The sequence below is a fragment of the Pteropus medius genome, unplaced genomic scaffold (genome assembly GCF_902729225.1).
Source record: "Pteropus medius unplaced genomic scaffold, Ma_sr-lr_union100, whole genome shotgun sequence".
Lineage (NCBI taxonomy): Eukaryota > Metazoa > Chordata > Mammalia > Chiroptera > Pteropodidae > Pteropus > Pteropus medius.
Genome location: NW_024354886.1, coordinates 1,749,968 through 1,776,068, shown reverse-complemented (window position 1 = coordinate 1,776,068; position 26,101 = coordinate 1,749,968). Strand labels below are relative to the sequence as shown.

The 26,101-nt window shown below is 35.9% G+C and overlaps 1 protein-coding gene across 2 annotated transcripts in view; it reads left to right on the top strand.

Annotated features, from left to right (window-relative positions):
• DNAH8 (dynein axonemal heavy chain 8) overlaps positions 1 to 26,101 on the top strand; it is a 310,080-nt gene that overhangs the window by 41,374 nt on the left and 242,605 nt on the right. For both annotated transcript variants that reach the window (XM_039856088.1, XM_039856089.1), the window contains 7 exons: positions 5,073 to 5,219; positions 9,880 to 10,077; positions 12,185 to 12,261; positions 17,530 to 17,629; positions 18,205 to 18,324; positions 19,645 to 19,780; positions 22,690 to 22,877. In XM_039856088.1, coding sequence (XP_039712022.1) covers positions 5,073 to 5,219; positions 9,880 to 10,077; positions 12,185 to 12,261; positions 17,530 to 17,629; positions 18,205 to 18,324; positions 19,645 to 19,780; positions 22,690 to 22,877 — 966 coding nt within the window. The remainder of the gene's footprint in view (positions 1 to 5,072; positions 5,220 to 9,879; positions 10,078 to 12,184; positions 12,262 to 17,529; positions 17,630 to 18,204; positions 18,325 to 19,644; positions 19,781 to 22,689; positions 22,878 to 26,101) is intronic.

The window sequence follows — 26,101 nt, the reverse complement described above, 5'->3', positions numbered from 1 at the left end:
AGATTTCTATTGTCAATGTCATTTAATTTTTTCCTCCATCTGGCCTGCTCTATTTCTTAAGCTCACTAATTCATTCTTCAGCTCCAGAATTTCTGTTTGGTTCTTTTTTATTGTTTCGGTCTCTTTGGTGAAATATTCTTTTTGTTTGTTAATTTTATTTCTGAGCCCATTGAATTGCCTTTCTGAGTTTTCTTGTATCTCTTTTGAGTTTTTTTAGAACTGCAACCTTGAATTCTCTGTCATTTAAATCACAGTCTTCCATGTCTTTAAGTTTATTTTCTGGAGATTTAAAATTTTCTTTCTGAACTGCTTTGTTATCTTGGTTATTCATGGTACTTGATGTATTATTTCTCTGCCTGGGCATTTGAGGAGAATCAAATATTTTTTTAAAGTACTGTCTCTTTTAACTGTTTAGCAAGTTGATAAGTAGCGGTATTTCTTTTGTCTTCCAGTAGGTGGTGTGATAGCACAAGTTTTTGTTTTCTTTTACTTGCACTACTGGGATTTTCCGATTTCTGTGGGGCAGTGTCGCCTTGTTTGTGGAAAGTGCCTCCTATTCTTGGAGGAGGTGGGTGTCATCTTTTATGACCCAGTTGCCTAGACCTTAGGGCACCATGTTTGTGGTAGGATGTGGCAGACTATGGATCTCCTGGCCTTTGTGTTCTTGGCACCGCTTTCTTGCAGGTGCCATCAGCTACCTTGCTCTTTCTGTGGTGTCTCAGCTGCCTCTACCAGGCTCTGCCATGATGGGTGGGGGAGGCTGGATGAGGGTAAGCGGATCCATGGGTCTAACTACAATGAGTACAAAACACTTAGGCTAGAATGTTGCTTTTACCCTTTCAGGATCTGCTGAGTGAGGGTTGTAATGCCGGGCATGCCACAGGAGGGTGGGGGTGGGATGCAGATTCCCACAGTGGTGATGGTGGCTTGTTGACCATTGCCACCCTTTTTACCTGCTTCTCTACCCTAGACCCTGGGCTCAGCTTCAGTATTTATCTGCTACTCAGGCTGGATTGCTGCCTCTGCCCCTTTGGTCTGCCCAGTGGGGGCTGAACCTCTACCCTGCTATCACGTGGGCTGGGGCTTTGGTAAGCAATGGAATCATGCCTCTGTCCTTCCTTCCATCCTCCTTCCCATTCTGGGCTCCCATATGCCCACCTTTAGCTGTCGCAGTGCATGGATCTCTCAGACACGTTTGTGTTGAGCAGAGAATCCTTGTTGAATTATAGATTTCCAACTTGTTGTAACTTAAAGGAGCGAGACTTGGGGTCTTCTCACACTGCCATGATGCTGATGTCACTTCCCAAATCACAATGAGATATCACCTCACACCTGTTAGAATGGCTATTATAAAAAAGGCAAGAAATAACAAGTATTGGAGAAGATGCAGAGGAAAGGGAACACTCGTACACTGTTGGTAGAATTATAAATTGGTACAGCCACTGTGGAAAATAGTATAGAGGTTACTCAAAATTTTAAGAATCGTACTTCCATATGATCCAGCTATTCCACCTCTGAATATTTATTTGAAGAACACAAAGAGACTAATTCGAAAAGATATAGTACTCCAGTGTTCATAGCAGCATTATTTACGATGGTCAAGATATCAGAATAGCCTAAGAGTTCATCAATGGATGAATGGTTAAAGAAGATCTGCCATATATGCAATGTAATACTTTTCAGCCATAAAAAAAGGTGAAATCTTGCCATTTGTGACAACACGGTTGGATCTTGAGGGTATTATTTAAGTGAAATAAGTCAAATGGAGAAAGACAAATATTGTAGGATTTCACTTATGGAATATAAAAAAGACCTCAACAACAAAACAAACAAAACTGAACAAAAACAAACCATAGATGCAGATAACAGAGTGGTGATTAACAGAAGGGAAGGAACTAGGAGGTAATCGAAATGGGTAAAGGGGGTTAAATGTATGGGGATGGATGGAAACTAGACCTTTGGTGGTGAACATGGTGTAGTGTGTACAGATGTTGAATTATAATATTATACACCTGAAACATAACATTGTAAGTCAGTGTTACCTCAATCAAAATTAAAATAAAAACAAAAAAAACTGAAAATACTGTACAAAAAAGTCTGATAGAACCCATCCATTAAGTCATCTGGGCTTGATGTGTTCTTTGTGGGAAGACTTTTCAATTATTGTTTCCTTTTTTTAATAATTAAAAATTTTAAATCATGGTAAGATATACATAACATAAAATTTACCATTTTAGCTATTTTTAAGTGTATGGTTCAATGGCATTAAGTACATTCACAATATTGTGCAACCATCACTGCTATCCATTTCCAGAACTTCTTCATCATCCCAAACTGAAACTCTGTACTCATTAAACAAATAACTGCCCAATCTCTCCTTTACCCACTCCTGGTAGCACCTGTATTCTACTTTATGTTTCTATGAATTTGCCTACTCTATGTACTTCATTTAAGTGGAATCATATAGTGTCTGTCCTTTTGTGTCGGGTTTATTTCACCTAGCATGATGTTTTCCAGGTTCATCTGTGTTGTAGCATGTGTCAGAATTTCATTCCTTTTTATGGCTGAGTAATTAACATTTTATTGTATAGATATACCACATTTTGTTTCTCTATTCGTCTGTTGATAGAGATCTGGATTGTTACTACCTTTTAGCCCTTATGAATAATGCTGCTATGAACATTGGTGTAAAGTTACCTGTTTGATGCTCTACTTCCAATTCTTTTGAGTATATACCTTGAAGTGGAATTGCTGGACCATGTTGTAATTTTGTGTTAAACTTTTTGAAGAAGCACCAAACCATTTTCCACAGTGGCTGCACCATTTTGCAATCCCACCAGCAATGTAGGGGGGTGCCAGTTTCTCTACATCCTTGCCAAAGCTTGTTATTTTCCATTTTGGTGGGGAGGAGAGATTACAGTTATCCTAATGAATGTGAAGTAGTATCTCATTGTGGTTTTGACTTACATTTCCCTAATGGCTAATGATGGTTGAACATTTTTTCATATGCTTGTTGGACATTTGTACATCTTCTTTAACAAAATGTCTATTCATATCCTTTACTTATTTTTGAACTGGGTTGTTTGTTTGTTTTTTTGTCGTTGTTGAGTTGTGGGCATTCTTTATATATTCTGAATATTAATCTCTTATATTACTTTGCAATTACATTATTGATTAAGTTTAAAAATGAATTATTTGACTATGCTTTGGATTTGTTATTCGGTCAGTTTTGATAAATTTGTATTTTCGAGGAATTTCTCCTGTTTGTCTAAATTTTATAATTTATTGGCTTAATATTGATAATATTCTCTTATTAACCTTTATCTTATATAATATGTCTCTTTATTCAATAATCATATTATACATTTCTCTATCTTTGTTTTTATAATCACTCTTGCCCATCCTATCCCCAGATTCAAAACAACTCATTGTCTTCTCAGCAGTTTCTCACTTCTGTTGTTGTGTTATTGTTATTTGCGGAATTCTATGTTTCCTTCTCTAGTCTTTTCAAGTTTAATTTTTGGGTTGGGAGTCAGAAATCACTCCCCTCAAATTAACTAGTTGGCAAGAACCAGAACTCTTCATATAGAATTTAGCAATTTAGTCTTTTATTTTTTAAATGTCGTTTAGGCCACTAGCTATTTACTGACTGAATTAGAAATGGGAGCTTGGTTTTTTTGAATTCTAGTTTAATGTGGTTTTTATTAGATCTGATTTTTTTCAGAAACTTTTATTGTATAGTTTTTAGTAATAATTTTCAAGATACCTGGAGGAAATAATGAGAAGAATTGTTTTTCAAGACCTTTTGTCCAACATGAAGAAATCGGTTGGTGAAGAGGAAGGTACTATAAAGTTAGATGGTGTGTCCCATGAGAGCAGGGATCTTATCTATAATCCTAGCAGTGCAAGGAATTTCTAAAACATAGTAGGCACTGATAAACTTTTGTTGAATAAGTGAAAAATGATCAGGGACCTTGAAGAGAGCAGTAATGTTGTTTCAAAGATTGAGATAGAAGAGGATTGTGTTGTAGTTAGAAATAAATGTGAGATCAGTTATTCACAAATCTGAATATTTATAGGAATTACCTGGGAAAATTGTTAAAAATATAGATTTCTGAGTCCCATTTAGATATTTTGATTTAGTGGCTATGATAGGTAGAAATAATGGTCCCCCCAAAACATCCACATGCTAATCCCTGGTACCACGAATATGTTATGACAAGGGGGAATTAAGGTTACAGATGAAATTAAGGTGCCAGTCACTTGACCTTGAGATGGGGAACTATTCTGGATTATCTAAGTAGGGCCAACCACTTAGCATAATGTTTTCAAGGTTCATTTATGTTGTAATCACAAAGATTCTTATATGGGGAAAACTCAGAACGAGAGAGATGGGATTATGATAAAGATTCGACTGTCTATTGGTGGCTTTGAAAAGTTTAACGTTTATTGAAATGATTTTTTTTTTTTTTTTTTTTTAGGAAATGTTAGCTTGGTATGCTAGTGAATTCCTGCTGGACCTTAGTAAACATGTCCTATTTTTTATTTCCAATAGGTTCACTAGCCTAATCGAACTGGCCAGTGGTATGGCTGTAGTCAGTATTAGGATTTCAGTAATGTGCTCATCAAAGACTTTATAATTTCCTTATGGAGAAATGTTTGGATGATAATTTAGTATTGCAGAGCATTAGTGTTTTATATGTTTATTAAAAGACAAATGCCAGCTAAATAGATAATTGATAAGAGATAGAATTGGTAGATGATGCTGGCCTCCTGGGAGTTTAATTAGTCATGAAAATGTAGAATAATGTATGTCATACTTTGATATGGATAAAAGTTAAGGGAAGATAGAATGGAGAAGATGCAAATATCATGTAAATTAAAAAAAATTATTTTTACAGGCCTTTCAACATGTAGGCAGAGAACTTGGGTTTCCATATTAATATGGCAGTCCTTGTTGAGGGACTGACGTGACCAGCTCTGTGTGAGGATAGAATTTTTGAGTTTTTGACTCCTGAACAAATGTTTCACCTCTCTTTTTCCCTCTTCTTTTAACTTTTTTTCCCGCACAGGATTGCATTTTTCTATTCAAAGAGTATCAGACATCTTTTCACAAAACAAGGAAACAGATTTTAGAATCCTCAGGGGAAAAATCTTTTGAGGTCTCAGAAATGTATATATTTGGAAAATTTGAAGCTTTCTGCAAAAGGCTGGAGAAGGTAAGCATTGTGCAGTTGTAGGACCCACCCTCAACCACACCTTTCTGGTGATTTAGTACTTTACGTAGCATTGTTAAGAGTTATTGTTCCAGATCTCATCTCACTATTGATATGACTCATTCGATGTTACCCACTGCATTTTATTATAACTTATTTTTTTATTCCTGATGACTACCTTCTGCCAGTCAGACAACAGCTATTGCAAACTTTCACCTCTCTGAAGACCTCAATTCTACCTTCACTCGTGGAGCTTGAATTTAAAAGCCTCTGCTCTTAATCATTGTATTAGGCTGAGAAAAAGTGTGAGATTAAATATCTACAATACCTGGCAGAACCAGGTAGTTGTATCATATCTGGATGTATGGGCACCTTCTCTTTCTAGGCCAGTATATAGGGTGTATACACAGACATTTGTGGGTGATGACTTTGCTGGGCAAACATGGATTAGAAACTTCTGTCCCTTTGATTCATTTAAGACTGACTGGGGAGGTATGATATTTTTTTCAGGGAATATAGGGCAGCCCATACCAGAGGCTTCTTGGAGTCAGCCTTTGAAAGTCTATAAAGATATCATTTCGGGACCACCCCCCTACTCCGTCACAGTCAGCTCCTTAGGTTCTGGCGGTATTTAGGATCCTGTTCATCATTTGTTGGAAGTTGCTGAGGGCATTACATAGGTTAAATGGCATTTTATTTTTCATTGGTAACCCCCTGACACAGCCAGGATAAGAAAGTATGGGCGATGAAGAGAACCAAGTTACTGAGTGGAGTCTTTTATACATACTTATATGGGGCTGTTTCTTCATTTGTTTAATAGCTTTATTAAGCTATAATTCACATACCATACAATTTACCCATTTAAAGTGTACAGGTCAACATTTTCTAATACATTCAAAGGGTTATGCAACTATTACTACAATCTAATTTTAGAATATTTTCGTTCCCACTAAAAGAAACCCTCTACCCATTAGCATTCACGCCCCATTCTCCCCTCTACCAAGCCCTAAGCAACCACTAATTTTTCTGTTCTATAGATTTACCTATTCTGGACATTTCATATAAATGGAATCCTGTAATATGTGTTCTTTTGTGACTGACTTCTTTCACTTGGTATAATATTCAAGGTTTATCTATGTTGTAGCATTCTTTTTTCTTGTTGAATAGTATTTTATGTATGATATCACATTTTACTTATCTAGTCATTAGTTTGTGGACATTTAGGTTCTTTCCACTTTTTGGCTATTATGAATAATGCTGCTATAACGTTTGTGTACGTGTTGTTGGGTGGACATATGTTATCATTACTCTGGAGTAGATGCATAGGAGCGGAATTGCTGGGTCATGTGACAAGTCCGTGTTTAACTTTTTGAAGAACTGCTCAACTGTTTTTCAAAGTAGTTGCATCATTTCACATTCTCATAAGCAATTTATGAGGGTTCCAATTTTTCCACATCCTTGTCAACACTTGTTATTATCTGTCTTTTTGAATGTAGCCATCCTAGTAGATATGAAGTAGTATCTCACTGTGGTTTTGATTTGCTTTTCCCTGATGACTAATGACATTGAATATCTATTCAAGTGCTTATTGTCCATTGTAGTTCTTCTTTGGAGAAATTTCTGTTTAAGTCCTTTGCACATTTTATATTTAGTTATTTGTATTTTTATTATTGAGTTGTAAAAGTTCTTTATATATTCTGGGTGTAAGTCCACTATCATATATGATTTGCAAATATTTCCTCCCATTCTGTGGGTTATCTTTTTGCTTTCTTAATGGTGTCCTTGAAAATATGATAGTTTTTAATTTTGATGCAGTCTGATATATCAAGATTTTCTTTTGTTACTTATACTTTTGGTGCCATATCTAGGAAAACATTGTATGGGACTGTTTTGTGAACAATAGAGATTTCTTGTGGGCCAATTAGAAGGATTATAGCTTGTGTCAAAGTAATAAATTGGTCTTATTGGTTAGGACTCATTCCACAAAGATGCTGAATGTTTATGAATCCACTAGAGCATAAACCTGGAGGTGTGGGTCCTAGTTACCCTTAATTTTTCCAGGAGCCAAAACCCTTGCCAACTTTGGTACAGTTTTATTTGCTAGAGTTTCAGGGCTGGACCTTAGTGGTTAGCCCACTAGCAGTAAAGATCTTTATTGTGGCAGGTCTAATACAGGGCATCACGAGCATCCATTTGTGATGCAGCAGTCCAAGCATTCCTGATGCTAGAAGGAGTGGGCAGTCATGGCTAACTGCATTAGCTACTCCTCCTACCCCACCTCTGGAGAAACCCTGCCTTTAGTCTTAAGAACCTCATGACACAAGAGCTCAGCAACCAGAGCTAATGCAGCAACCCATAGAGGCTGTATGGAAGTCCACTCTAATTGTGTGTTATCCCAGCTCTCCTGCAGTAAGAATCCCTTGGCTCACTGGCATCTCTCCCAGATGTGATTGATAGATATTAGTGTCTGGGCTTTTAAAGAATGGGCTGTAAAATGTACCCTGAAGTATGGCCATGATTGTGTGTAATACCCTAGAGATGGTTACTAAGACACCTGAATGGGCTTTCCCTGATGAGTGGGGCACTGTAGGGGTCACTGTGAGGGTACCCCAGTGAACTCTTAAATGGTGAAGAGTGGAGTCAGAAGGACAAGCTAAGTTAAAGCCTATTTGGGTAAGGTAAGATTCAGATGTCAGGATGACCAAGAGGCAAAGTCAAAGGACAGATGATTGAGATTGGGGTTGGAGAGACGAAACCTCAGATTTAGGTGGAATGTTGGGGATCTTTGATGAATAAGTGAAGGAGGTTCTAGTGTGTCAGCTTAGGGTGACCAAAATGCACTCTTCTATGGTGGGTGGAGACTTGAGGTACATTGAGTGTTAGTCTGTGCTAAAGAACCAGAATTAAGTATGTACACTTTTCTTTTCTATTTCTTCCTCTTCCTTCCATGGAAATTTTGGTGAATACAGGTATTTCCCAGAGTTTAGTTCTGTTTTCTTCTTACCTTGAATGTTAGTGGTGAGAAGGGAAGGGGTGGGAAGCTGGGGGGATATTTAAAGAACTAGAGCTAGTAGGTGGGATAGGGTCTTTACTCATGGTGACATAGAAATTAGGGAATCATAACAAGTTGAGAACTGGAAAGGGTGACAAGATCGGTGAGCAGAAAAGGGATGATAAATTGATTTTCTATACTGGGGATTTAAAAGTTGCCAAAGAGAGAGCTGGTGAAAAAGCCAAGGCCAGGGCAAACAAGCAGGAGCGTGATTATGGTTGATTACCATGACTGGCTTTTATAATGCTGCCATATGGTATGGGTATGGAGGATGCACGGGCTAAATTTGAGATCGACTGCTTTCTTTGCTTCTTGATGACCCTTCATCCACCCATGGACAAAATAGAGGACATATTAGTGTCAAGAATTTTGTCACAGTCTCTGGCTGTTGGAGCAGGTGGTAGGGTAGGGGATAAAGGGCAGAGTCTTAGCAGGTTAGGATAACAGAACAAGTGGGTAGTTCTTCAGTTCATTTTTTTAAGTTTGTTTTTGTTTTTAAGGTGAGTGCAGTGTATGTAGTAGTAGGAGGCTCAGCTATTTCTCATGTTATATAGAACATATACAGCATGCTATAAATTCCTGGTGGTCTATATTTCCTCAAGGTTTTGACTGGCTTCTAGGATGACATGGTTTTTGGAAGTGTACGGAAATAGTGGCATAAGAGTGATGGTTGCTCAGAAGATGGTTTTTCTGGGTTGACATGCACAGGGACTTGACGTGAATTCTGCTGATTCTTCTGTAGAAAGACCAGTAATTTATATGCACTTATGCTTTAGTAAAGCTGAAATGTAATCAAGACCAGTAGTGTTGTCTTCATGGTGTGTAGTATTTGGAGGACTCCTCTGAAAACAGGTTTATTTTCTGATGGCCATTGGACAGATGTGCCTACCCTGGAGCACTCTGTGCATTGTTCTCCAAAGCAGGAATTAAAATGGGAGATGGCTGATGAAAATTAAGAAACTAAGTAGCCTGTGAACATGAAAGGGTTTTTTTGGTGAAGCGAATGGTATTGATACATTCAGATGGAGGCAGCCATTTCTGCAATAAAATCCATTTTGAGGATTTCTCAGGGCTCTTTAGGGGTCAGAATTGACTGCAGTCATTCTTGGGGCTTACCTTTACCTGAGTTCAGGGGAAAGAGAAAATATGTAGATTTCTGCTAGTGTTACATGTCAGAACTATAGTGAAGGGAGAGCCAAGAAGAACGGTAAAGCTTTTGAATCCAGTGATCCAGTGAAATGATATTCAGAAAATTCTCTAGAATAAAAGGATGAAGCTATTTAGACATGTGCAAGGACTTTTCCTTAAATTCTTTTTTTCCCTCTCCTCTTGAAAGAGAAAGTGATCAAATCTGAGAGAGGTTATAAACTCTCTCTAGATATGCTGGAACATCATCTGACTTAAATAGTTTAAGAGTAGTACTGATTAGAGACAGCGATTTGTCTTCTATTTTATCTCTTCTGATTGGTTTTAGCTAAATGATTCTAGAGCCTGTTTATTGTTTCTTTTTTGTTTTTTGTTTTTTTTTAAATCCATGATCATTAAGAGCTTATACCAGGGAAGGGTGCTAATATCTCATTTTTAAAATAAAATAACAATTCTCTTTTTAAGATTACAGATATGATAACCGTTGTGCAAACATATTCAGCCTTGAGTAATTCTACCATAGAGGGAATAGATATAATGGCAATAAAATTCAAAAATATATATCAAGGGGTTAAGAAAAAGCAATATGACATTCTGGATCCAAGAAGGACAGAATTTGACACAGATTTCTTAGAGTTCATGTCAAAAATCAGTACTTTAGAGGTAAGTAATTATACATACTTTTACCTTAGTAAAGCTGAAATGTAATAAATAACACTGGAATTTACATATTTACTATTTATTATGTTATTGTTGCAAATTGATCAAAAACATTTGCTAGTGTGAATAATTTTTAACTAGTTCACAAAATATTTTTCACCTCTTAAAAAAATGAAAAATAAGCATATTCAATAAAAGACGTCAGTGAATAACCAGAAGCCTAAAGATTGTCGTAGCTAGGGTTCATTTTTAATTTACATTAATGTTTGTATTCAGTTTTTGTTGTGACAGGGAACCCATGTCATTTTTCAGTCTGAGGGAAAATTTGTCATCCTTGTTCTTTGTTTTAAGTGTGAAAAGGTTTGAGGACAGATTAGGAAGGTGAGTCACTCTCCATTTGGCCCTGCACTTTATGGCCACATTTTCTCTGCAACTTAGAGGAGAGCTCTGAAGAGGCCCTCGTCCTGTTTGTCCTAGCTTAAGGGGCACCAGAGGAATGAAGGGTGGTTAAAAAGTATGTCTGGTGAGACTGTAATATATTTCTCTCTCACTTTTTGGGTTTATGTAACTTCAGTTACTTTCTTACCGTAAGCTCCTGTAAACCCAGGTTTAGCCCCATGAAAGGGCCTCCTCTTTGCTGCACTAGATCCTGGGGACACAGGGAGGGACAAGAATATACCCTGTCTACTTTCCGAGTCTGAAATTTTTGCTATGAAGGTGAGGAAAAAAAAAAATTTCTCATTTAGTCTTTCAAGATTCTTTAAAAACTATATTACATGTAATCTGGACAATATGAATAAGAAAGATCATAAAATTCTACCCACAATACCTTTTCTTTTTGGCATAGATTTCCTTTTAGTTTTTGAACATTAGGCTCTGATATTAAGATATATTTTAGTTATTGCTTTTAGTGTTTGACTATTTGTGCAAGATAAAGTTTGCTTCTAAAAGGATTTGCAAGTTATGTCTTTATGGCAATGAGAATTTGTGGATTGTTAAAAAAAATTTATTGCTTAAAATATTTTAAAGTTAAATTTATTGGGGTGACATTGGTTAATAAGAATGTGTAGGTTTCAAGTGTACAGTCTTATAATACATCATCTGTATGTTTCATTGTGTGTTTACCACCCAAAGTTTACCACTCAAATCTCCCTCAGATGATTTTTATGATTGCTTAATAAAGATTATATGCTGTAAAGGCTTTATTGTGGTCTTAGATATAAATTTTAGCTTTCAGTATTTTTAAAGACCATATGAACTTTTTAATATTTTAAAAGAGGTGTCAGTGTTGTAACTTTTTTTGCTTTCCCAATGCTAGAGTAGTGGATATGGTATAGATTAATAGACCATAACAATGTAATCTGTAAGTGAAAGTAATTTGCAAAGAGTACTTCCATCCTATTGGTTGGGTACTGGGAGTTTAGAGTTCACTGCTTGAGATGGTGGGTATCTCAGAAGAATATTTTCTTCTTATTGTTTCTCCTTAGCATGGCAAAAAGTTTTCTGAGAGCAGTGGTGTGGAAAATGACACTTGTTGATCCTGGGTGTCTATAGCATCATTGCTCTACCAATATGCTTAGAAATTCTAAATATACCAAAGCAATATTCTTGGTAAGGGACATTCATATCTTTCATAAATTCTCTAGGTCAATAATATCCAATAAATAACAAACAGTGAATGCAAACCACATATGTAATTTAAATTTTTCTAGTAGCCATATGAATAATAGTTAAAAGAAGCAGATGAAATTAATTTTATTAATATAATTTATTTATCCCAACATATTCAAAATATTATCATTTTGACATGTCATCAGTATGAGAATCATTGAGATATTTTACATTCCTTTTTTTTGGTTCTACATCTTTGAGATCAAGTGTGTATTTTATACTTGCAGCATATTTCACTTCCAAGTAGTTGACATTTCAAGTGCTCAGTAGCCACATGTAGCCAGCGGCCACTGTCCTGGACAGTTCAGTTCTAGATGCTTAGGTGGTAGGTGTGTTGAAGGCTGTTTTGATTCTGTAAGAAAATTGTTAAATGTTGTTAAACAAAACCAATCTCTTTCTTAATGCAAAATATCACTTAAATATTAATATTTTATTTTAGATACAAATACAGGCATTTATGAACAGTACTTTTGGAAAGATCTTATCTTCTCAGCAGGCTCTTCAGTTGCTTCAAAGGTATTTATGATTCATTAGGCAGTAGTATACTTTCTAGCTGGGAAACTTTATATCTGAAAATACAGTTTCAAATAAGATAGTCTTCGAAATCTCTCCTAGGTAAACTTTACAACTCATATAAATTAATCTTTCAATTACCATTAAATAGACTGGTAAAACTGAAATATATATATTTTTATTGCATTATTTTTGGTAACGGAAAGTCTTTTTTTTTAACTTTTATATTTATTTGAAATAAGGTAGTTTACATAATGTAAATTGGGCCGAATCTAACCTTTTTTTCAGTTACTTTTTAAAAAATTAATTTATCATTAATTCTTTAATGTCACCACATATTTGACACCTTTTACCTCAAAAGGCCACACCAGAAACCGAGGCCAGCTACCTCCACTGTGAGTCTAGGTGCACCTGATTCTCTGAGGATACACATGGATGTGGCTTGGGTGGGGCCCGGGTTGGGGGAGGCGGGGTTTCAGGGAATCCTCTGGGCGGAGTGACCTCTGTTATTCAGTTTGAAAATGTCTGTGCAATGGCGGCACTGTGTCCAGCACACTGGGAGGGGCGAGGGCTCAACAGGGAACAATGAATACCTCCGGCACTTCTGTATCAAGCAAGTCTTGCCTTGACCCTCATTCTGACAATATCTCTCTGTAAGTCCCTCGTGCCCCGTGCGTGCAGCCGATGGGGCACTGGTGCTCAGAGTGAGCAGGTCCTCACTGCGAAAATCCGCTCGTGGATGTGGCCCCTTTAAGAGGCTTTTGCTGCCGCTGCGGCAGTCTCCATCTCACTCAGCCACTTGGGACCAGATTGTCCCGCGTCATCGCTCCATCCTACCTTCTGCCATTGTAGAGCGCTTTCTTAGACTTCTCCCTAGTTGTATGGCTTGTTCATCCAGATCCCAGGCGATTTTTCTTTGCTACTGCTCCTTGTTTCTGTCACAACTTCGATTTGGTTGCCAGAGGGATGAAGAGAGCCTCTATCACCTACGCCATTTTTTTCTCCTCCAATGCTGATGGGATTTTGATGGGGATTGCATTGAAACTGTATAATGCTTTAGGTATTATGGTCATTTTAACTATGTTGATTCTTCTAATCCAAGAACACGGAATATCTTTCCATTTCTTTGTATCTTTGATTTCTTCTAATAGGTTCTAATAGTTTTCCTTATATAGGTCCTTCGTATGTTTCATTAGATTTATTCCTAGGTATTTATGTTGCATTTACAAAAGGAATTATTTTTCCACATTTTCTGATGCTTCGTTTTTAGAGTATAGGAACGCTATGGATTTTTGAACATTGATTTTGTATCCAGAAACTTTACTGTATTTGCTTATTGTTTCTAGAAGTGTTCTTGTGGAGTCTTTAGGGTTTTCTATATAGAGAATCATGTCATCCTCAAATAGTGACAGTTTGACTTCTTTGTTTCCTTCTTGGATGCCTTTTATATTTGTCTCTTGCCTGATTGCACTCACTAGGACCTCCAATGTTATATTGAATAACAGTGACGATAGTGGTCAGCCATGTCTTGTTCCTTAGAGGAAAGGTTTTTAGTTTTTCACCATTAAGTACAATGTCGGTGAGGATTTGTTATATTTGGCCTTTATTATGTTAAGATACTTTCCTTCTATACCAATTTTGTTAAGTGTTTTGATCATAAATGGTTGTTGTATCTTGTCGAAGGCTTTTTTTGCATCTATTGATGTGATCATATGATTCTTATATTATAATTTGTTTATGTGATGTATCACATCAATCAATTTGCGTATGTTGAACCTACCTGTGCCCCTGGGATGAAGGCCACTTGATTGTGGCGTATAATCTTTTTAATATGTTGCTGTATTCAGTTCGTTAGTATCTTATTTAGGATTTTCGCATCTGTGTTCATGAGAGATGTTGGTCTGTAGTTTCCTTTTGTGTTATCTTTTCAAGGTTTTGGTATCAGGGTAATATTGGCCTCATAAAATAAGTTCGGAAGTATTGCCTCCTCTTTGATTTTTTGGAAGAGTTTGAGGAGAATAGATATTCAATCTTCTTTGAATGTTTGGTAGAATTCACTGGTGAAGCCACCTGGTCCTGGACTTTTACTTTTTAGTAGGTTTTTGATGATTGTTTCAATTTCCATACTGCTCATCAATCTGTTTTGATTTTCCAGTTCTTGATTCAGTCTAGGAATGTCATATCTTTCTAAGTACTTGTCCATTTCTTCTAGGTTATTAAATTTGGTGTTATATACTTTTTCATAGTATTCTTGTATGATCCTTTGTATTTCTGCGATGTCTGTCATAATTCTCCTCTTTCTTCCCTGATTTTGTTTGTGTCCTTTCTCTTCCTTCTTTAGTGAGTCTAGCCAAGGGTTTGCCAATTTTATTAATCTTCTCAAAGAACCAGATCTTTGTTGCATTTCTTTTTTTTTTTTAAGTTTTTGTTTTCAATTTCATTTAAAATTCTGTTCTAATTTTGATTATTTCTTTCCTACTGCTGACTTTAGGCTTAGTTTGTTCTTCCTCTTCTAGTTTTTAAGATGAAGCGTTAGGTTGTTATTTGGACTTGTTCTTGTTTTTGAGATAGGCCTGTAATGATATGAACTTTCATCTTATGACTGCTTTTCCCATGTCCCTAAAGTTTTGATATGTTGTACTATCATTATCATTCTTTTCTGTGGATCACTTGAGCTCTCTTTTTATTCCTTCTCTGACCCAGTTATTCTTCAGTAGTATATTGTTTAATCTCCATGTTTTTGTGGTTCTTCCTGGGGTATTTAGGTCCCCTACTACGATAGTGTTTTGGTTTGTTTCTCCTTTCAATTTTGTTTGTAATTATTATATATATTTTGAGGCTCCTTGAATGGAGCATAGATATTAATAAGTGTTATGTCTTCTTCGTTGATGATTTCCTTTATCATTATGAAGTGTCCCTCAGTATCTTTCTTTCTTATTTTGAAGTCTATTTTGTCCAATATTAGTACCACTACTCTTGCTTTTCTCTGAATGCCATTTACTCGAAATATCATTTTCCACCCTTTCACTTCGAGTCTATATTTGTCTTTGGAATTGAGACGTGTCTCCTGGAGGTAGCATATGGTTGGGTTTTGTTTTATGATCCATTCTGCAACTCTGTGCCGTTTTATTGATGAGTTCAGTCCATTTACATTTAGGGTGATTATTGAAATATGAGGTTTTACTATAATCATTTTATGTTTTGCTTTCTGGTAGCTCAGTGTTTCCATTGCTTCTTTGTCCTTGCGTTTCTGTTTTTTTAAATTATTATTATTTTATATTGGTTGGTTTTGTGGGTTGTGCCTCTGGTTCTTATTTTTTATGTTGTATACTTCAATTCTGAATCTTTGGCGTGTGGTTACCATTACAAATATGTTAAGGATAGTTATGTATATATGTATAGTAGTCCATTTTCTTCTGCATGTGCCTTATTTCCATTCCCGTTTACAAATTTGGATCTTTTATTCCTACCCTTTTTAGTCATTGTTGTCTCAATTTGTCCCTATGTATGCTGAACGTTCATTACTATCTTGCTATAGCAAATCTCTTCATATTGTTTAAGTTTATCACACCCTGTTCTTCGGCAGGGTTGCACTTCTCTGCTTCTATCTGCCTGCTAGTCGCCTTACTCATATATATATATATGCGTATATACATATATACGCATATATATATACACACATATATGCGTGTGTGTATATATATATGTATATATATACATATGTGTGTATATATATATATATATATATATATATATATATATATATATATATGCATATTGTCATTTTGTTTTAGCTGAGCTGACCCCTTTCAGTATTTCCTATAATGCAGGCCTTGTAGTGGAGAATTTCCTTAATTTTTATGTCTGGAAAGGTCTTTATTTCTGCTGTGATCCCTGGGCACTGCTGCTGCATGGAGCTCACAGCTCTCCCAGGCAGGCTGTTCAGAGAACCCACTGCACCTTCTCTCCTCCCTCTCCTCCTGCAGGCAGCTCCGGCTGCGAGAGGCAGCTTTTTGTTTCTCTCAGGCTACTACTGCCAGACTCCTGGGGTTCTGACCTGTGGTACCTCTTTATGCACAGATCCCATGCTCAGATGTACTGGCGTGCAATCCGGGTGTTTTTTATTGAGTTTTAGATGTTCAGCTTATTGTTATTTCAAGGGGAGAGATCCAGGGACATCTCTCACTCTGCCATGTTTCTGACATCTCGATCCAGAAAGTCTTTCAGTAAGAAAACAAAATATTTTACATGTTTTCATCCTAGCTGTGTAATATGGTCGAGGTTAATTTCATAGTTGTTATTGGAGAGGGAGCAAATAATGTTTAATTCTGCATACTACAGGGATTTCTAAGAGTAGCAGATCTCCAAACTTTCCATTTTTTCTCCTGAGAGCTCCTGCAGCTTCCTTTCCCTCTATTCCTCACAACTGTGCTCCCCTAAAGGGAAAGAAAACTAGATTTGGGGGATAAACTCAGGGAGGGCTCATGACTCATATTGGGGACCTTTTGGGAACTCTGTCCTGAGAGGTAGTAGATTTGGGCATGGACCCACATTGCTATGGTTCCATGTCTCTCTAATAATGGGTAATACCAGTGAGACCTTACCTTATAACGCCATCATAAGAGTCAAAACAGACAAAATGATTTTGATGAGTGACAATACTGTATAGACAGATGGCAGGTACTGTTTTCTTGGTGATTTCTTTTTCTACCTCTGCCTTTTTTTTTAACCCTATAGTATGCTGGTATTACTTCACTTTATTATTAGAACGTTCTGGTTCTAGTACTTCTTGTGTAGCACTTAGTCTCTAAGTGAAAGTGATATTTGGCTGACAGAATTATTATTATTATGGCTATTTGGAACCACGGGAGCATTAATGTTGGCAGAGAGGTAGTCACTGTGCTCCCCTCCATCTTTGCTATGTGAGCTCCCCATTCATCTTTTCAATCTCAGTTTAAATGTCACTTTCTCAGGGAAGTCTTTCTTGACTCCCCAATTTTGGCTGGGTTCCCATTATATGTATTTCTGGTACCCCTGTAATTTAAATAATTATTTATATAACTCTTGACCAATATCTCCCTTTTCCATAAGGTAACTGTAGGCCCCAAGAGGGCTAGAACCACACTTGTCTTGTTTATCACTGTATCCTAGGAATTGTATGAAGTCTGATATAAATATTTGTCAAATGAGTAAATGAGTGGATTTTTAGGATTGCAGCAATTCTTAAGTATGTTTCTCATTTACTTTTTATTCACCTTCAATTACTTTCAGATTCCAAAAGTTGAACATTCCCTGTCTTCAATCAGAAATAAATCACACAATTGAACGTATTCTTCAGTGTTATGTGGCTGAACTTGAAGCTATTAAGAAGGCAAGCATCACGTTTATAAATAGAATGATACTTTAGTACAAAAAGAAATGTATTCCAAGAGCATTTTCATCATTATCCTGTGTCAAGCTTTTCAGAAGCAATCCCCTCACTGCTAAGTCCCTCTGATGCTCCCCTCTCTATATGGGAAGGTGCTGACAGTGTATGTCACTGATCAGCCAGATTTACATCCCTGTGCTCTTAAGAACTCTTTGTGCAACAGCATTTATGCATGCATAGGGAAGTCTGTTTAAGTTAATACTTTTGTGTATAGATTATTGTAACAAATATAATGTAGCAATGTGCTCCCTCTTTTGAATACCTCCTTAAAATTTGGGATAAAAGGCAGAAAAAATATACATGTAATAGGAAAGAAGGGTTAAGAGATGATTAAGTGTCATATATTGTAAACATCATAGTTTCTGAACCTCTGAAGTATATTTTATGTATTTACTGTCTACCTCCCTGGTATAAGACATAGGAATAAAGGTGAAACATCAGTACAGATACAGCTTTATATTTTTTCTCTTTTCCATTGTATTGAATTTCAGACATTAATACCAGACTTTTAATTGCAGCTTTATCATTCTCAAAAAGATGACCCCCCTCTGGCTCGTAACATGCCCCCAGTAGCAGGAAAAATACTTTGGGTGAGGCAACTCTATCGCCGGATAAGCGAGCCCATCAACTATTTCTTTGTAAGCCAATGGTTACATTTCCAGTTTGTGGATTATAGTGGTTTTTAATATAAGAATTATATTTTATCCTATAATATTTGTGTACAAGAAAGTAGTTAGAGCTCATTTTACTGGATGAAGAAAAATCACTTTATAAATATGCTTGAGAGACACTAAGCCAATTCTTTCATGTTTGGTAGATAAGCCCGTTTAATTACAGTTATCTCTAAGGGAGTGAATCTTATAACTTCATGATTTTTAATAATAGAGGAAACTTTGTAAAAGCTCTTTAAAAATAATTGTTTTGAAAACAATGAAGTTCAGGCCAAGTGCTGAAGCTTACCTCTGTGTGAACAGATAGGTCACTGATATATATTATTGAAGGCGAAGATACCCTCAGAGAGTCTATTCCTGTATGAAGAACTGAGACCTAGAGCAGGGAATAATAAAGTACTTTTATCCTGTGTGTCCTTAAGAGGATTAGATTTCTGAAAAACACCAGAATACTCTTAGACCCTGTTCGCATTCTGAAATTGCCAGTTTGTCTTCTCTTTGGTTTTTTTTTCTTTTTAAAGAGACAGAGTGCCAAAGTAGAGATGGTTTGCTTGGTATTGTGTCTTAAGCCTAAATACAGGAAGCAAAACAAAACAAAAGAAAACACTACCATACAACAGTGTTGCAAGGAACATTTTTACTTAAGCATTAAATATTAAGTTTTTATAGTTTCTATTTGCTACTATCATTTTACTATTCTCAATATTAAGAAAAAAGTTAAAACAATGGCCTTAGGCAAAAGCCAGGATGGGGACTCAATTGCTGATCGACTCTATAGTGGCAAAGCAGAGAGTGCCCTGTTTTTGACATATGTGAATCACAACATAAAAGATTCAATTTCTACATAAAGAAATTTAGTATAGGGTTACTTTTTTTTTTTTTTTTTTTTTTTGGTGCTAGAATTTAGGAATTTGCCCTGATAGTCCACAGTTCATGGAAAATCAGTCCACTGTATCTTGTCCAGAAAAGTAGAGAGAGAACAGAGAGCTGGAGGCAGCGACTCTCAATGCCTGGGGCTGGCAGCAGGGCTAGAGACCTTTCTTTTTCAACGTTTTGTTCCCTTTTCCAATCTTCTTTTTCTTCTAATAATATTTCCCTGTGACTCTCTCTAGCTTGTATAGCTTCCTCATTTCTGTTTTACTCTGATGCAAGATCTAAATGGTTATTTAATGTCATTTTAAATATAAACATTTTAAATATAGCTCATTTTAAATATAGCTTTATGATTTTGACTTGAAAACAAACAGCAGTCTTTTAAAAAATCTTTCTTTTTCCCTGAAAAAACAGAAAAACTCAGAAATTTTGTCAAGTGTGGAAGGCAAAGCTGTCATTCGTCAGTATAACAAAATTTCCTATGTTCTGGTGGAATTCGAGGTGGTGTATCACACAGCTTGGGTCAGAGAGATCTCGCAGTTACAGTATGGTGTGTATAAGACAGTGCGAACTTATGTTAGGTGATTTTGAACGAGTTCATGGTCTGGAGAAGTTTTTACATCTGTCTTACATAATCTTATGGTGGTTAAATTTAGATTTGGGGATGATACAGTTATTTATGTCTTTATAGTTAGTAATGATATTCTGATTTTATAAGCAAAAATTGTCATGACCTTAAAGTTGATTTACTTAGATTACGACTTCCTCCTGAAAAAACAGTACTTAAAAGTAAATATCAAGACTCTTTATAAATATTTCTTCATAGAATTAGAAAATTTTCATGTTTAGTTTTATCATATTATAGATTGAGTTCTCAGTCCCAATCAGGGGAGAAAGAATTGCTGCTGGTCTTCCTCCCTTTCTCCATCCCTTCCTTCCTCCTTTCCTTTTTTTCTTTTTCTATAACCAAATTTAACTTCAATTTTGAGCTTCAATAAATTAAGAGTATCAGGGCTATGTCTAAGTACCTCTGAGGGTTGCTGAGGCATTGGGCAGAGTTAAGTGTGAAGTGGAGGATGGATGAGTCTAAGCCATTATCCAGCTATGCTGGCCTCATCTGGGGTGGTGTTATTGTGTGGGCTCAATCATTGGTCATACTTTGTCTCACCTTAACCTTAAGCTCAGCCATAACCTTGATGAAACCATGACTATGTCCCCTGGTAGAAAGGTTTCTCCCTCCCACACCAGAATTGCTGGCACAAACAAATTCTGTGGTTGGGTCAATGGGAGTGACAGTGAAGGGCCCTTCCTGCTTCTGCCTCTTGGTTCCAGACCCATATATTTTAGCTATTGGGGACACAGCACTAAATACAGGCCATTGATTCACTGCACTCCTACGCCCTGGAGGACAGGGCCCCAACCCTGCAGGGTGTCCTCCCCAATTGGCACCTTAGTTAACCTTTAATAGGCCACTTCTATCAGGCCAGCTGTTTCTGGGTAATACAAATGGCAAGACCCTATGGATCCCAATGAAGGCCTGCTAATGGAGCAACATTCTCAAAGGAGCATAAAAAGAAGCTTAAATTCACATTATGGAAAATGGCAAGAGAGAATTTTTAACAACTGACACATGGAGCATTTACTATTTAGCTCCTGCAATACCATGCACTTTTCTACTCTTTATTTTGTCCTGGTTTTTCCTTTTACTTGTACATGTTCAATACCAAGTTCAATGGTTATCTGTCTCATAAAGTCCTTCTTTATTCTTCCTGGCAGAAAATAATGTCCTCCTCTTTTAGAGTCATCCACACACTTTACTAGCAGTTCTTTCTTATGACACTTATTGCTTTATAGATCTGTCTTATCTCCCCTACACATTCCAAGGATACTCTCTATGTCCGTTATATTTTTCTATCCTTTAAATAAGTCATAGCTAACTTTTATATAGTGCTTACTATGTGCCAGGCTTTGTCTGAGCACTTTACATGTACAACTTCCTTTAATCCTCATGGCAACCCAGTGAGGAACTATTATTATCCTCATCTTACAGATGAGGAAACTGAGGCACTGAGAGGTTAAATGACTTGCCCAAGATCACACAGCTTGGAAGTGGCAGGGCCAGGATTCAAATCTGCCTTTCAAGTGAACCCAGGCTAGTGGGAATGAATTGCTCTGGAAGACTTCTTGTTGTTATAGTGATGAGACAAAATTAAACTATACAGGAACTCAGAATAATAATTGGAGACCTAGTATCGGACTCTTTTCGTTGCTTGCTGCATAAATTATCTCTGATGATGATTTACCCGGGATGAATGTTCACTCAGTCCTGGAACATACTTCCTGGCTATCATTATTGTTTGTGGTCTTGCTGACCATTTTGTCCTTTCAAGAGAGCTCAGTACAGCCTTAAGGAAGGCAAATTTCATTAAATAAACGTTCAAAGGTTATTTTGGAGGTTACTTGGGAGGATAAATGATTTCTAGCCTAATTTTAAAAAGATTATAAATGAATTGGGTATAATTTTATGTTGAAATCCTCATGGAACCAGCATCATTAGGAGCCATATAAGACAAATTTTTTTCTGATGAGTAAAAGTCCACTAACTTCAAAGGAATATACAGACTATTTTATTTTACTAGAAATTTGATGCAGCCATATTCTGTGCAGTAATGTGATTATACTTGGGAAATTCTCATGTTAGTAGAGTTTGTTAATATAAGATGTAATTCAAGCTAGCACATACTTGTCTGTGTGTTGTTATTATGCCTTTAGAGGTAATTCATGTTAAGATAACATAATCTTAGGCTACTCAGCATGAACTATTGGGATTATGTGTTTAAATTCATAGTAAAAACCATGTCTAAAAATGCCTATTTGTATTAATGCTGATCATGTAATAGTTTAAATACTGTGTAAAAAAAATCTTCCTCTACATTCTGGGAGTTCACAGTGCAATGGTGTTTAATAAATATATCTTACTGATATTGAGCCTAGTTACCAGAAATTCAGGATGGAAATTTCATTCAGATAAACCTCTTTAAAGAAGCTAGTTTGGGGTTAGGCATGGAAAAGGTTTTGAAATCTATGAGGTGTGTCATACTTTGTAGTTGTACACATCTTCCAATTCTCACTCAGGGGTTAAATCACCATCTATAAAAATAAACTAACATTGTATTACATGGCTCTCTTAGACCCACTCAGGAAGGCGTTGCAGCTCATATCACAAAGGCTATCCATTCTTGATCCGTTTTTCTCTCTCTTGATCTGGTTTTATGGCCTGATAGACACTCCATTTATTTATTAAGTTTTCGGTACTGACCATGTGTCAGATACTGTGCCTCAGAACCTGGGATATCTAAAACTATTGTTTTGATCCAGTAGGGAAGACAGGCATGTGAACAGGGCTGGAAGCAGAAAAGAAATCCAGTATAACTAATGCCAACAATTATTTCTTTGCAGCTTTACAAGCCACACTTTTTGTGCGGCATCCAGAATCAGGAAAGTTGTTGGTTAATTTTGATCCCAAAATTCTGGAAGTTGTTCGGGAAACTAAGTGCATGATAAAAATGAAGCTGGATGTACCAGAACAGGCAAGAAGATTGCTAAAATTGGAAAGTAAATTGAAGGCAGACAAATTATATTTGCAAGTAAGATATATTTTCTAATTATTTTTGAAGTAGTTTTTTTTTTTTTTTTTTTAGAAGAAACTGCTGCAGTTGTGCTAATGTGGCCTTTAGGAGAAATTATGTTGAGTCTTTTTTTTTCAGCTTTATTGAGGTATAATTAACAAATAAAATCGTAAGATATTTAAAGTGTATATTGTGTGATTTGATATACATATATATTGTAAAAAGATTCCTCCCACTTAGTTAATTAACACATTTGTCACTTTATCTATGTGTGCATACGTATGCGCTTTTTTTGTGAGAACATTTAGGTTCTACTTTCTAAGCAGATTTCAACTATATGACACAATGTCATGAACTACAGCCACCATATTATATATTAGATCCTCAGACCTTATTCATCGTATACCTGAAAATTTGTACCCTTTTACCAACCTCTCCCTGTTTTCACGCCCCACCCCCTTGGCCCTGGTCCCTGGCAACCAGTTTTCCACTCTATTTCTATGAGTTCAGCTTTTTTAGATTCCACATATAAGTTATATCGTACACTATTTGTCTTTCTCTGTCTGACCTATTTCACCTAGCATAATGCCCTCAAGGTCCATACATGTTGTCGCAAATGTGAGGATGTCCTTCTTTCTCATGATCGAGTAATATATCATTGTGTATGTGTGCATATATGTGTACAGACATACATATGTGTGTATATATATACACATATATGGGTATATGTGCGTGTATATATATATGTGTGTGTATATATACGTGTGTATCCTTTTTTATCCATTCATCCACCGACAGACATTTAGATTGTTTCCATACCTTGGTTATTATGAATAACGCTGCAATGAAGGTGGAGTGCAGATATCTCTTTGAGATCTTGATTTCATTTTCTCTGGATATATTCCCAGAAGTGGGATTGCTGGATCACATGGTAGTTCTATTTTTAGTTTTTCAAGGAAACTCCATGCTGTTTTGCATAGTGGTTGCATCAATTTACATTCCTAGCAACAGTGCACAGGGTTCTCTTTTCTTCATATCCTTGCCAATACTCATTATTTCTTATCTTTTTGATAATAATCATTCTAACAGGTGTGAGGTGATATATCTCATTGTGATTTTGATTTGCGTTTTCCTGATGATTAGTAATGTTGAACACCTGTTGGCCATTTGTATGTCTTTAGAAAATGTCTATTCAGTTCTCTGCCCATGTGTTAATCAACTTTTTTTTTTTTTTGCTTCAGAGTTGTGTGAGTTCTTTATATATTATACATATGAACCCCTTATCAGATATATGGTTTGCAAATTTTTTCTCCCATTTCATAGCTTGCCTTGTCATTTTGTTGTTGGTTTTCTTTACTATGCAGAAACTTTTTAGTTAGATGTAATCCTACTAATTTATTTTTCCTTTTGTTGTTTGTGCTTTTGGTGTTAAATCCAAAAAATCATTGCCAAGACTGATGTCAAGGAACTTACTCCTTATGTTTTCTCCTAGGAGTTTTACAGTTTCACTTCTTAAATTTAAGTGTTTAATCTATTTCAAGTTGATTTTTGTGTATGGTATAAGGTAAGTGTCCAATTTCATTATTTAGCATGTGTCTCTCCAGTTTTCTCAACACCATTTATTGAAGAGACTATTCTTTCCCCATTGTTTATTTTTGGCTCCTTTGTATAATCTTGCTCCTTTGTAAATTAATTGACCATATGTACGTGGGTTTATTTCTGAGCTCTCTCTCCTGTTCCATTGTTGATTCTTGACACTATTGAAATACTGATGAGCAAACAAAAGGAAAGAGTGGAGTTGGAAAGCAGAAGATGAAAAGTTTATCAGAAATCAGATTTGGACTTCTGGATAATGACAATGATGTTTTAAAAAGTTTTAAAAAATATTCTTAATATTATAACTTTATAGATTAAGTGCATTATAATTTATAATATATTTAATCCTAATACTAATAGGATCTAAATTAATAAGGTAGGATGACTATAAAATGACATGAGGGGAAAACGATTCTTCAACATTATGGGGTAATATGGAGGAACAAAAAAAATGATTGGAGTATTAGAATAGAGATTCTCAAAACATACTTATCACTGATGCCACACTCGTTTTCTTGAATCAAAATCAATCACAATCAGAAATAATAAACTTTTCTGTTTTCTTTTCGATTTTTTAGAGATAAAGTGTAATGATCAATTTTTGATCATTTTGTAATTTATTGCACTGTGTGATAGGAGATGTGGATTCAAGTTATTCTCACCTCAAATTAATAATATTAAATTTTTTCAATGTTTATTTAAGAGTTTCAAAGTCATTGATTCCATTCCTCCTTTTCTGTTACTTGTAGTTAAACTTTTATGTATACTTGACACTTGGTAAAGGACTTTAACTTTCATGATACCATCAGAATTCTATAACCAAATTCTGTAAGATGCAATGCAAGTGATATTAACCTCAATTTATAACAGCACTTTGACACTCAGTTCTCCAAGGCCATAACTAGCCAATATGAAAATCTAAAGCTTTTGATGCTGAAGCCAAAGTTTTCACAATGCCAACACTCCTCTGAGTTTTTTAAATGTAACAATTAAATACTATTTTGGCAAGAACTAAAATTATTAAACTCTTAGAAAAAGGCATATGCATAAATTTTTATGACTTTGAATTAGGCAAAGATTTCTTAGAAACACAAGGGACAAAAGAAAAAGTAGTATGAGTTTTTATATATTTTGGATATAAGCCTCTTATCGAAGATATCATTTGCAAATACCTTCTTGCATTCAGTTGGCTGCTTTTGTGTTTTGTTGATGGTTTCTTTCACTGTGCAGAAACCTTTTAGTTTGATGTAGTCCCATTTATTTATTTTTGCTTTTATTTCCCTTGCCTTTGCAGTCAAGTTCACAAGAACTTCCCTGAGACCAAAGTCTGAAAGTTTAGTACCTATGTTTTCTTCCATATATTTTATTATTTCAGGTTTTATGTTTAAGTATTTAATTAATTTCAAGTTAGTTTCTGGGTATGGCGTTGGCAGTCTAGTTTCATTCTTTTGCATGACCTTCCAATTTCCCCAACACCATTTACTGAAAAGGCTTTTCCTTTCTCCATTGTATGTTTTTGGCTCCTTTGTCAAAAATTAGTTGTCCATATATGTGTGGGTTTATTTCTGGGATCTCAGTTTTGTTCCATTGGTCTTTCTGTCTGTTTTCCTGCCAGTACCATACTGTTTTGATTACTGTAGCTTTCT